The 13,205-nt window shown below is 52.4% G+C and overlaps 1 protein-coding gene across 1 annotated transcript in view; it reads right to left on the minus strand.

The window, feature by feature from the left end:
* BLTP2 (bridge-like lipid transfer protein family member 2) overlaps positions 1-12,292 on the minus strand; it is a 30,900-nt gene extending 18,608 nt beyond the window's left edge. The window contains exons 1-15 of the mRNA XM_055001475.1: positions 12,194-12,292; positions 10,883-11,012; positions 10,221-10,270; positions 8,205-8,364; positions 7,371-7,489; positions 6,406-6,466; positions 5,658-5,841; positions 4,649-4,775; positions 4,398-4,522; positions 3,447-3,514; positions 3,176-3,327; positions 2,726-2,841; positions 2,395-2,558; positions 682-949; positions 50-255 (exon numbers count right to left, since the gene is read on the minus strand). Of these exons, the coding sequence (XP_054857450.1) occupies positions 50-255; positions 682-949; positions 2,395-2,558; positions 2,726-2,841; positions 3,176-3,327; positions 3,447-3,514; positions 4,398-4,522; positions 4,649-4,775; positions 5,658-5,841; positions 6,406-6,466; positions 7,371-7,489; positions 8,205-8,364; positions 10,221-10,270; positions 10,883-11,012; positions 12,194-12,264 (2,001 nt within the window). The 5' untranslated portion in view covers positions 12,265-12,292. The remainder of the gene's footprint in view (positions 1-49; positions 256-681; positions 950-2,394; positions 2,559-2,725; positions 2,842-3,175; positions 3,328-3,446; positions 3,515-4,397; positions 4,523-4,648; positions 4,776-5,657; positions 5,842-6,405; positions 6,467-7,370; positions 7,490-8,204; positions 8,365-10,220; positions 10,271-10,882; positions 11,013-12,193) is intronic.
* Between the last annotated feature and the right edge of the window lie 913 nt (positions 12,293-13,205).

Consider the following 13,205-nt stretch of genomic DNA (forward strand, 5'->3'; position numbering starts at 1 on the left):
TTCCACCTCCCACGGAAGTGAGAATGGGGAGGAGCCTCCCAGCACGTACCTCCAGGAAACAGATGCTGCTGCGATAGGTGAGGGATAACGCAGAGATGCCAGCCACGGGGTGTGGGATGGCCGGCGCTTTGCAGCAGGGTTGCATCTTTTCTGTGACGCTTTTCACCAGGGCGAACGCCACCCCCTGGACACAGATAGTACAGCTCTCGGCACTGCCCAGCACGGTCAGGGTATCCAGCCGCACCTCTGCAGCCCCTGGTGAGAGGGGGCGGGGGGGGGAAATCACATTCATTGGAAGTTTGCCAAGGCTACAAACTGGGGACGAACTGCAAGGCAGGAAGCTGTTAAAAAAGGTCTCATTGGAAAGACCCATCTAGGCATGCGGCCCGAGGGCCTCTAGGTGAAGTTGACAGTTCTCTGTATTTGGTGACCAGAGGTAGATTGCTGCTGAGCACAGAGGTTCTACTTAGCTCAGTGGGCTTATTTTTTATTTTTAAAACCATGTAACGTGAATTATACAAGATACCAACTAATGCTCTGAAAGCAGAGAAATTCAGTAGCAACCTTCTCGCACAGCAGATATCATTCTATCATCATTGCAGGCACTTCCATCTGGGAAGACTCCTTGGTCTTGCGAGGCAGAGGTGAGATCCCCCACCCTAAGCCCACCTGAGAACTCACCAGCAAGGGCAGACAAGGTGAACAAGTTAACGTCCTCCACTTTCAGATCAACTTTCCAGAGGATACCAAAGTCCTCTGACAGGGATGGGTGCAGGGCCTCCAGGGAATCCTCGGTCACCACATTCCTGGGATGCAACAGCGACAGGATTCTGGAAAGGCACTCAGAACAGGTGTCTGAACATTCCACCTGCAGGCCACGAAGGGTGCAGTCCAAGAAGAGGGTGTCTGCGTGGGCACTGGAAGTGCCCAGGGGTTGGTTGTAGCTTCCCTGCAAAGTATGATGGACATTTCACTAGAGAAGGAGACGATTCTGGAAACGGTGCTGGATGGCCTGCCCATGCTCCAAAGCAACCTACAAGAGCAGCTGCCCAGCACCGGATAATGACGAGTGTGTATAACATTCACATCTGCCATCCTCTCAACAGCTTTTTGGGGGAAGATAATTCACCAATCTCGTGTTGCAGATGAAAAGCTGTGAAAGAAGTTTCGCGGCCCAAGACCTTTCAGTGGGACCACAGCAGGAGTGAAGACACAGAATTGGGTCTCTTGTTTCCCCCCACCCAGCTGTTCTTCCCAAACTACTCAAGGTCTTATGCAGTCTGGTGCAGTAACTGGACAGCAAACCATAAGCCTGTTGCCTGAACCATGACCGTTTAACAACTATTTGGTTTCCTCAACCAGCAATTAAGCATTACAACCACCAAATGCCAAAAAGCACAGTTAAGTAACGCCTGTAAATTAGGACATGAAACATTGTTTAGCTTATCAACCTAAGCTATGCTTCCCCCACGCATGTGTGCATGCATGCACACCCCATGTGGGTGCATAGGGAGATGCACAAGATACATACTAGTTGCTTCAAAGGAAGAGAAGCTGAAGATGTGGCAGAAGATGCTAGCTATAAGCATGACTGACACAAACCAGGGCTTGCTAATCCTCTACAGAACCATGGTTGCACACTCCAATATACACACTCCAATAAACTTAGCTGCAATGGTTAGCCAGGACAGAATATGAGCTGACTGATTCAATCCAAATATCCCTGTTTCAGTTTATTTTCTCCCTTATGAGAAACTGACCAGAGCATTTTTACTTTTGCACAACTTACTCTTCCCTTCTTCCTAAATTCCGCTATTAATATTAAACACATTTTCAATGCTGTTTTGGTATCACTGGTGTAAGATGGCCAATCAACAAAAGTAGCAAGACAGAGAGTCATTCCGCACACGTTGGATAATGCACTTCCAATCCTCTTTATAGATCATTTGGAACAGATTTTTTTGTGTGCGGAACAAAAAATCCACCTCAAACGATTGATAAAGTGCATTGAAAGTGCATTATCCAATGTGTGCGGAATCAGCCAGAGGAAAACCAAAACAGGTGATGACAACAACAAATGGAACCAAAACATAACAAAAAATGGTCAAATTGGCCCATCCCTGGATAAGTGTTCTATGCCTGCACAAGGGGACACGACCCGTCTCTTTTTCCAGCATTAAGCACCCACAAACATTTAAGCCCATAAAGAAGAAGAGCCTTTGAACGTTTCCGTGCCCATTGCCTTCCTTGGAGGAGAGGTGGGACAAAACAGCAGCAATGGATTTCCAAATAATCCATCAACCTCAACTGGTTAGGAATGTGCAAGAGACCTCTCCCCTCCCCAAATCCGGCTAAACTACACCCCCCCCCCCCCAGCCTCTCCCTCTCACTCACTTGCACACTGAAGGAGTCGAGAATGAGGGCCTCTCCCCACACGTGCATATTGGGGGGGTGTGGGGCCCGCTGGATGTGCGAGTCAGCCCCCACGCGCCAGCAGAAGTGGTCAACCACCAGTACGGCTCGCTGGTGTACGCTTTGTGGGCGCAGGTGCTGGTAATCTGAGCGGCAGACAGAGAGAACAGTCAGACGGAGAACCCGTGGCAACTTCCTAGGAACCATCGACTTCCCCCGCCCCTCTGGCTGAAGCCACGGGGAGGTAGCAGAGGACCCCCTCCTGCATGAAAGGGGACTTCCAGCCACCAGCAAAGGGAGGACCTGTTCTCACCTACAGAAACAGAGTGGAAGCCCAAGGCAAAGGGAAGCATGTCTCCCAGCTGTACGGAGAGGCTGACGTTGGAGACTGAGGCACTGAGGATGATGGTTGCCAGGATCTGGGGCATCCTGCGTGGAAGAAGAGCGACTGCAGCTCAGTGGCTAAGCGCTTCTTGACCTGGAGGAGGTCCCAGGGTCAGCCCAAGCATCTCCAGCTGAAAGGGCCGAGAAAGGGCAGCACGCTCTGCCCAAGATCCTGCAGCGCAGCTGACAGCCAGAGCAGACAAGATGGAGCTCGATGAACTGACCCCGGGCAGCTCCATCTACGTGCACGTAGCCCCTCCCTCCATTCGCCCATTCCTAGGCAAGGTTCTCCAGGGCCTCTGGACAGCAGAGAAGCCTGTTCCTCATGGCCAGACAAGCAGAAAGCAACAGCCAGGCTCAGAGCCAGGGTGAAACTCACCTCCTGATGCCGCTGCCCCGGGCCGGAGCAGGCAACCAAGCTTGCTGCTGCGCTAAAGCAAGCATGGCCAGCCAGTGGGAAAACTCCTGGTGGCGATAGTGGACGATGCAGGTGTTGAGCGTCACGGCCACCGAGATATCTATGGCCATAACCTAGAAGGGGAAGCAAGGCAGTGTTGCGACTGGGAGGGGCAGGAGACAGGCAGACAGATGACCTCTGGCAGCTTCGGTGCCATGCCCCCGCATTCAAGCCCTGTATGGGTGGGGCTCACCTGCAAGCTTGCCTGCAGCATGTTGAGACACACGATCCGCTGGCGGGTTTGAGAGAGGAGCAGCCCATCTGTGGGGGGGGGGGAGAAAGGGAAAGGGCCGAGATGAATGTGGGGAGGAGGGGGACCCTTCAATTTGTCTGCAGCTTTCTCTGCTCTATAGCCTTAGGCTGCCCATTATTATAAAGTCTAGGCCCCCCACTATTTTTGGGCCAAGAACTCCTTCACTAGTTGCTGTTCTTACACTGTGACCCCAAATAAACAAGCTGTGGCTAAGAACATTAACTTTTCATGGGGGGTGAACCCAAAGCGATCCCTCCAGGGGAGGGGGGAAAATAAACTTCCAGGAAAAAAGGGGCTAGGCCCCACCTTTTAAAAGCAAATTTGGCCTCTCAAGCCTAGGGAGGGACCAGAAGGGAAATCGCTATTCCTGGGCAGGCTAATTTCCAGGGGACCCCCCAAATGCTTGCTGGATTAGTGGGGACGTGTGCATGATCCAGCCACAAAGGTATGTTTCTTGAGCAAGAGGACAGGCTCGGAATCACATCAGTTTGTTTCACTAAGAGACTGTAAGACTGGCCTCCTGCTTTGCTGGTATAATACAGGGCCGATTCCAGACGGCCCCCCGCCTCGCGAAACGTCGCGCGTCATTGCGCAGAAAACGCGAAATATCGCGTTTTCTCACGCTAGTTTTGCGCGACATCGCACAAAACTCGCGCGAGAAACCGCGATATTTTGCGTTTTCTGCGCGACGACGCGCGACGTTTCGCGAGGCGGGGGGCCGTCTGGAATCGGCCCAGGTCAGGGGACTGTGGAAGTTCCTGGTGGAAGAGAGAGAGTCATCCAGGAGGAGCAAATCAGGAGCAGCTGAAAAAAGAAACAACCCGGGGGAGCAGAGAGGCCTTTTCCGTCTCTGGGGTTCCCCACTGTCCAGCCCTTCCACTCCACACTTGCCTTCGAGCACCACCTCGATGCTCATCTGGGGCAAATCACAGGTGGGCGTGAAGCTGCGGAGGGGGATCTGCTCTCTGTCACACTGAGACACAAACTGCATCCGTTTTAAGGTCCAGGTGAGGTGCCTGCAGCAAAGGCAAAGGAGACCGACAGTATGAACGCAGCAGCCCCGATGGCAGGTCATCGAGTAGGGCAGGGCACGAGGGACGCAGGGGCACCTGGAACGGGCAACTCCCTCAGTCCCTCCTTACCTCTTCTGACTGTTCATGGACAGAACCACGCTGGTGTTCTCCAGCTCCACCCTCACCCCGCAGGGCACATACTGCAGGCTGGCCAAACTCGTCAGCGACGGTTGCAGCTCAGGAGATTCCAGGGGATCTAGGAACAGGTGAAAAGCAACAGTCAAGCAAAGCAGAGGGTGTCCCTCCTAGGGAAGGGCTGTGGCTCAGGGGCAGAGTGTCTGCTCTACATGCAGAAGGTGCTAGGTTCAATCCCTGGCATCGCCAGTTAACACCATCAGGCCACAGGTGATGTGAAGGACCTCCTCCACCTAGGAGCCTGGACAGCCGCTGCTGCCCATCAGAGGAGACAGTACTAATCTTGATGGGTCAATGGTCTGACAGTCAAAGGCAGCTTCATGTGTTCGCATGAACAGCAGCAGAAAGCACCCCACGTGAGCCTGGGGATCCTCAGACGCGGAACTGGCTTGCAGAAAGCAGTCACGTGGGTCAGGGCAACGGGGCCGGATTTAACTCTTTGCCCCCTGGCCATTTCCCTAATAATGAATGCCTTCTGCCAGTTGGCTCAACCTCCCAAAGCAACAGGAACAAAAACAGTCACACTATTGTGCAAGGTAGTTTCCCTCCCTGCCACAATTATTTTGCCTCTGTGGACGGAATGGGCACCTGCCTGCCCACCCCCGTGAGTCCCCCGCTGCCCCACTGCCATCCGTGGGCCTCCCTGCCCACTCCTGTTGTGGAACACTCCTGCTTGCCAGCCGTGGCCCTTTGCAGCCCAGAAAGGTACATGGTACTGCTCCATAAGCAGCCAAGGCAGAGAGTGGCCCTGCTACCTTCTCCCCTGGGCTAGATGGTCCCAGCTGCATCCAAGAGCAACCAGCCTGGATAAGCTTCTCTGCACCTTGGCCAGCTGCGGCAAGTGGTGTTGGCCTGCCAGCCTCCTCACCCAGTGTGAGCAGGCCAGTCGCAGTTTGCATCTCAGCCCATGGGGGCAAGAAGCAGGGGAGGTGAAGCTCCTGACCTGCGGCTTCTCCGACGCTGCTGCTTCCTACTCGCCACAGAGGCTCACTGAGGAACAGCCCCTCGTGCAGCTCGGCGTGTGTGCCCCTGACCTCGACAGCCACGCTCTGCAGCTGCCTTTTGTTCATGCAGACGTCCAGGGAGACGGTGAGTGCCAGGGACAGCTCTGCCAGGCAAGCGTCATCCTATGGGGAGAGGGTGCATGTGTCAGGGTCTGCAGTTGCCAGCCACTCGCCTGTCCATACACATCACAGCAGGAACCCGAGTCGCTTTCCCCTCTTGCCCTCCCATGCTAGAATCCCCAGAGGAGAAGCCAGCCAAGGCCCTTTGCAGCAGACAGACTGGAGACCCGGGATAAGATTCCCACTTGGCCGCAAAGCTCTCTGGGTCACCTTGAAGCAGCCAGGTTCCTGTGGGTAGCCCTGTTGGTCTGCAATAGAACAGCAAGATTCAAGTCCAGTAGCACCTTAAAGACCAGCAAGCTTTCCACAGTATGAGTTTTCAAGAGCCAAGCTCCCTTCATCAGATAACTGGGCATTTTGATTCTTGAAAGCTTATATCCTGAAAATCATGCTGGTTTTTAAGGTATTAATGGTCTCAAATCTTCCTCTTGAACCAGTCACTGTCTCTCCGTCTTAGCCTACCATCCAAACCGGGGGGCGGGGGGGGGGCACAACATAGGATCAGGTAAGTGCAATTCGAATGGCAGCACCAGCCACCACAGGACTTGCCACCCCCCTCCATCTCACCTGCTGGCTGCTCTTGAGCACCTTGCTGTTCACTTGACTGAAGGTCACCTCACAGGCCACACTAGGAGGAGAAAGAAGGCTAGATTAGGGCAGGGAAGAAGCTAGAAAGAGGCAGAGAAAGGACGAACAAACTAAGACAAACTTCCCTGCTGAAGAGCCACTTTGGTGTAGTGGTTAAGAGTGGCAGGACTCTAATCCGGAGAGCCGGGTTTGATTCCTCACTCCTCTGCTTGAAGCCAGCTGGGTAACCTTGGGTCAGTCACAGCTCTCTCAGAGCTCTCTCAGCCCCACCCACCTCACAGGGTGATTGTTGTGGGGATAACAACATACTTTGTAAACTGCTCTGAGTGGGTGTTAAGTCATCCTGAAGGGCAGTATATAAATTAAATGTTATTACTATTATTAAGAGTGTCCCAGCTCCAAACAGGTGCAGATGTACATTTTAAATGACTTCCAATCCGAATGCCTGCCATCACATCAATACGAAAGCATTCCCATCAGCTTGCCAGGGGCAGTGGGAAAACACAGGACCCCCTAATGCTAAGGAACTTCACCTGCCCAAGCCAATGCAAGCCACTGCCCTTCCTCTTTCAAGGAAGCCTACAAAGACAGAGCAGGGGCTGCAACTGCATCCCCCCCCCCAAAAAAACCTCTGGATCTTCATTTATGGCAGCCCCAATAGGCATCTGATATAAAACAGAGATAACTATAGCGGAGGTGGGGGGGGGGCAGCCCTGTGGCCAAGGAGGCTCACCTCCTGAGGGGAGAGAGAGGGGAACAAGAAGCACTTTGAATGCAGGTAGGGAAGAAGAGCATCAAGAAACCAGACGCCTTCTCAGCAGGGTCCAGAAATTCTTCCCAGTGGGCAGCTCATCCCAGAAAAAAGCCCCAGGCAAGTTTTCTCATTCTAAGCTGCTTACAAGGCATGCAGCTGCCGCTGCCCCCCCTCCCAAAGGTGGACTCACCATCGGCCATCGTAGCCCAGGAGGAAGCAGGTTTTTGTGATCTGGACGTGCCACAGAGACTCGGATGCCGCCACGTGCAGGACCATGACGTTGATGGAATCCACGTGAACTGAGAAGAGCTGGAGGGGGGGGGAGAGAGGACCCATGTGGAAAGAGCCCAGCCTCTTGCCCAGCAGTGTGACATATAGGGGTCCCCTAACCTTTCCACTTGAGACTGATAGCCCTCTGACCTGCAGACGGGGTAGTTCTTGCCCTGGTGGTTTCTGAGTTACTGTCACTCTCTCTTCCACCAAGAAGGATTTTCCATTTTGACTGTCAGAAGAGTCAAAGCTACAGAGAAGCTACCGGGAGGCCAGAAGTCTGAGATATGTGTGAGAGGACAGCCACGTATTTGCCCAGGGCCAGAAAGATCTGAGTGAATGATTTTTTTCCCTAAGCTGTAGATGGGCCCAGTTTTTTGTAAATAAATCATTCAAATGTGCATTTTAAACCCAAAGTGTAAGGGTTGGATCCCAAGGAAAAGATCCACATGCACAAAAGTGAGAGGGTTAACTTTTGCTGATTCCTGCTGCGGTAGTCTCCAACTCCCCCAACCCTGGAGCGGCATTTTGGGGGGCATTTCTGGCTGCAAGGGAAAAGGTAGGAGCAGGGAAACTGTGCTTCTACACATGGAATTTAGATGGGAAACAACCTTATGGTTCTCTTTCCAGCAGTGAGGTTAGCAGATGCAGGCAAGATTTGTGTGTGTGTGTGTGGGGGGGGGTTGCCCTGGGCTCCTATCTCCTGGGTTTCCACCCCCCAGAAGTGCTAAAATGCAACCACAGAGCCCCATACCTGGCTAAGCATCCGCAGCACAGAGGGCCCAAGGGATAGCGCCTTGCCTGGCTCAGTATCATTCTGTGCTGGTACTTCAGGGGCTGGTGGCTGAAGCCCAGGAGCCTTTTGGAGGTCCATACGAATGCACACTTCTCCAAAGCACAGTGCCAGGTAGCGCCTGTACAAGAAGCAGAGGGAAAGAACAATCACAACCATCTTTCTCACAATCGCCTACTAAAATCGCCACACATCACCCTGCAGTCACAGCAATTTCTTTCATTGCTTAAGCAATTATTTATTTACTTCATTTATGCTCCTCCTAGTTCAGCTCCCTAATAGGGACTCCCAATTAACAACAACAGCAACAACAATGGTGCTTATATACCGCTCTTCTAGACCGGTTAGTGCCTCACCCAGAGCAGTGAACAAGTCAGTGTTACTATTATTCCCCACTCTACAGCTGGGGAGCTGGGCCTGAGAGGAGTGGCTTCTCAAGGCCACCTGCTGAGCTCATGGCAGTAGTGGGATTCGAACCAGCAGAGTGCTGATTCACATTTTATCCTCACAACTCCATGAGGCAAGTTAGGCAGAGTGTGTGAGTAGCCTGAGATTGTTCAGGAAGTTTCCAAGGGGGAATGGGGATTTGAACCAGGGTCTCCCAGAACCTAATACACACACTAATAATTACACCACACTGGAAACAGGGAACGGTGGCCCTGAATTCCCATGGAGACCCTGGGATTTCTTTCTTTTCTGTTACTGTTCATTCAGCCCAGTGGTCTCGAACAGCCACTAAGAGTTTAGGTAGTTAATGAGAAGCTACCACATAGTGATAGGTTTATGCAGTTGTTTTGTATGTTTCCATATTTCAATAATAGCAGCCAAAAATCTAGCGACCCTCTATGTAACCCAACCATCTTTATTGCTTAGCAGCCTGGAAGTCTTGGCAGCTGGAGAAACAGAATCCTTACTTAAAAAGGTAAAGGTAGTCCCCTGTGCAAGCACTGAGTCATTACTGACCCATGGGGGGACATTGCGTCACGACGTTTTCTTGGCAGACTTTTTACGGGGTGGTTTGCCATTGCCTTCCCCAGTCATCTACACTTTTCCCCCTGGAAACTGGGTACTCATTTTACCAACCTCAGAAGGATGGAAGGCTGAGTCAACCTTAAGCGGGCTACCTGAACCCAGCTTCCACCGGGATCGAACTCAGGTCGTGAGCAGAGCTTGGGCTGCAGTACTGCAGCTTACCACTCTGCGCCACGGGGCTCTTAAGGAGGGAAATCAGCTCCTGTCTAAGTTTTTAAAATTCAGGACAGCTTAAAAGTATGTAGTCAATGGATTCAATACTATTAAGATCGCAATTACATGTTCTTTCTGAGCACGGAATACCAGCGTATCTACCTGACAAAACTGCAGATGGTAAAGCATTAAGACGCACCAACATAAAGGCGCGTCTATATTCAGGATACGTTAAATCATAAAAATGCATTGGGACAGGCTGGGTTGATGCAACAGTTTTCAAACTGACAAGATCACCGACCCCAAGAAGACCACAGGACACAACTACCAATATTACCCCTGTAATGCAGAGTCACAAGGACAGCAGGATTTGAATCCAGTGGCACCTTAGAGACCAACAGGGTATAAACTGTCAAGTGTCGAAGCTCCCCGTTTCTGAAGAAGAGAGCTCTGACTCTTGAAAGCTTACACCTGGAAAATCTTGCTGGTCTCTAAGGTGCCACTGGACTCAAATCCTGCTGTGCTACTGCAGACCTACATGGCTACCCACCTAAAACTATCCACGAGGACAGTTAGTTGTGATCTCAGGGAGACTAGATCCTGTGTGGACACAACTTGTGCCCCAAACACACCTCATCACGTTTAGCAGCATATAAATGCTTAGGAGCTCCGTGGCAAACAGATGGACACAGAAAGGGTTCTCTGAAGGCAAAACTTCTCAAACAATCAGGTTAACACAAACCCCAACGGGCACACACCCAAACTTTGCATGCGCACAGTGCAAATACTTACGGCATGTCACGTTTCAACAGCTTACAGGAGACCCAGATCTTGTCAATTTCCTAAAACAACATACACATAGCCTAGGATGAGGGCCACATACCCTTCTTCGGTAGGTGCCCCCTGCCCCACAGATCCAGCCTGGCATGCCAGCCACCATTTGCTCCACGGAAATAAGACAAGGGAGTGCACTGAAAAAACATTTCCAATTCCCTTGAACTAGCATCAGATTTATTAACAACAACAACAACATTCGATTTATATACCACCCTTCAGGACAACTTAACACCGACTCAGAGCAGTTTACAAAGTATATAATTAATATCCCCACGACAATCACCCTGTGAGGTGGGTGGGGCTGAGAGAGCTCCAGAGAGCTGTGACTGACCCAAGGTCACCCAGCCGGCTTCAAGTGAAGGAGTGGGGAATCAAACGCAGTTCTCTAGATTAGAGCCCCATCGCTCTTAACCACTACACCAAACTGGAGCCATTCCCCAGAAGGCATAAACATGCGAGTGCTTTGGTACCAGGTCTGCTCTGACCTCAACCAAGGGCACCAACATCATTCATGGCACAACAGGAGTTTGATAAGAAAAGCAACAAAATCAGCTTCTACTTTAGAAGTGCCTTTAGAATTGCCTCTGGTGACTTCTCCAAAGATCCCCCATACCCACCACAGTCTGCTGCTCCTCCTGGAACTTCAAGCTCAGATTGTGGATCCAAAAAACCCAAAAGGAGCCGATCTTCAATTCTGCCTGGAGCCGCCGGCGGCACCAGTTGGTGATCAGGATATACAGAAGGCACCTATGGGAGGGACAGAATTGAGTGGCCAAACAGCAGCTGCGTCTTCCTAGGACCTTCTTCCTTTTCTAGGGGTTAAGGTGAGAACCAGACCTGGCTACTTCAAGGCTCACCGGGTGGAATCTCAAAAGGAGTCAAGGAAAGTCTAGTGATGCTCATCTTCTAAGACGGAAGAAAGAAGAGCCAGCACCAAAAATCACAACCTCTGAGTGATTTAGTTTCCCTAAAACAGAAACTCTTCACCTAGATGATCAAGGCTCTGCATGGCGAAAAACTGACACTTATAATTTGCTCAGCACCCGCTTGCAGGGTGAGCAGCCAAAAAGTTGAATAAACAAACAAACAACAGGATTCCACAGGCTGAATTTAGAGAACTGAGAAGCGTGTACAGCAGAATCATAGCTGGCTCCTTGGACACTTATGCTACTCCAGCAGCTGGTAAAAGGATACTGGAATGCTGTGCTCAGGAGCTGGAACAGAAGTTTCGGTCTGGTGCAATTAAAGGGCTGGGCTTAGACAAGCCAAAATTAATGTAAATGAACATACAAGGTGCAGAAAGGTGCTGAAACCAGCAGAGAAGCCAGACCAGACCCAACTAGGCCCAAGTGAGCTGTACTTATCCAGTGGGGCAGGAAAGGCACCCAACGCATGCTCCGAGGCTGTCTTATCAAGTCTATTCCGTGGCAGCGCTCTGGCATTTAAAGGAGATTGCAAAGCGACGCCCCCTTAGAGCAGTAGGTGCGAGGCGGGGAGTGCATATTGCAGCACCACGAGTTGTCAAACAAGGAAGGGAGACTTCCTGCGTGCTCCCCCCGCGCTGGAAGGAAAACGGGCATTTAAGCGGCCAACGGGGCCTGTGTCAGAGGAGACCGAGGAAGGGCCCGGGCCGCCAACTACCACATAGTGAGCGAGCAGATCTGGGCCATGCACAGCACGGATAGTCGGGAGGTGGTCTAGGACAGCAGCCCCCCAGGGAGGGCTGGGCAGGGGATGGAAGAAGGCAACCAGAGGGGGGTGCAGCGATCGCGCAGGGGGCAGCGGGCAGCTTCCCAGCCACTCTGCTGGCCGGTGCAGCCAGGCCCGGGGCGCTGCAGCTCCGCTGGAGAAAACGAAGCGGACCTGGGGACTGGGGGGAGGGGAGTAAAGGGGCTGCCCCGCTTGGGGCGGGGCCTGCCGCCGCTCACCTGCCCAGGTAGAGGCCGCCCAGCAGCGCCAGCAGCGCCCCCAGCACGGCGCCCAGCACCGGCGCAGCCATGAGCCGCGAGCCGCCGGCCTCTTCCAACCGCCCGTCGCCGCCAGCGCCTAGGAGGGGCCGCGGGAGCGCGCGCGGCTGAGCCCGCCCACGGAGGAGGGGCGGGACCGAACCTGGACAAGCCACGCCCCGAGGCAGGCAGGCCCGCCCCCCGCGCCCCGGGAAACCGCGCGCGCCCCCTCTGTGCTCGCGCTGCTGGACCTCGCGCGGTTCTCTAGCAGTGAAATTCTAAACAGAGTTACTCCAGTCTAAGCCCATTGATTTCAATGTTCTTAGGCTGGAGTAACACTGCTTAGGATTTCATTGTAAAGGATGTCAGTGGGCAGCAGCAGTGGCTTTTTATTTTGAAAAGGAGCTGGGAGCTGCTTCGGTGCCAGCTTCAGAAGTGGCCCTAAGCGTTAACCTAATAATAACAATAGTAACAACCTAAGGGTTATTAAGGAACTGTGACTTATTTTAAAGAATGGCGAGCCTTAAGAAATTGCCCGGCCTTTCATCTGATTGGGGGGGGGGGTGGGAAGGAAGGTAGGTTTCCTAACTATAAAACTGGAAGTTCATTTATATTATCATCAACCTCTATCCCGCCCCCCCCCCCAATTCTTTGCAGGTCTGGTTAAAGTCGCTCATCCCCTCAGCCATTTCCTGCCGGTTGAGCTCTGTTCTCGCAAATGCACCCTCTCCACTCAAAATCAAGCTTCGTCGCTCCTTGCTCCAAAGAGACTTCAGCCACGGCTGCAAAAATCACACGCAAGCGGTTTGCTGTTGCTCTTTTCCTCCTCTAGCATCCTGGGAAATGTAGTTTGCAGCTTCAACCTCCAAACGGGGCAAACCTTCGGCTCCTCGAGCAACCGCCAGAGGGATTTCTTGCGGGCTCCAGTCACTTAGTTGCATAAAAGAAAATTGGCTCTGCGCCCGCTCGGGTCTTCAAGTGCCCCCCAAGCAGC

The sequence above is a fragment of the Eublepharis macularius genome, chromosome 17 (genome assembly GCF_028583425.1).
Source record: "Eublepharis macularius isolate TG4126 chromosome 17, MPM_Emac_v1.0, whole genome shotgun sequence".
Classification (NCBI taxonomy): Eukaryota; Metazoa; Chordata; class Lepidosauria; order Squamata; family Eublepharidae; genus Eublepharis; species Eublepharis macularius.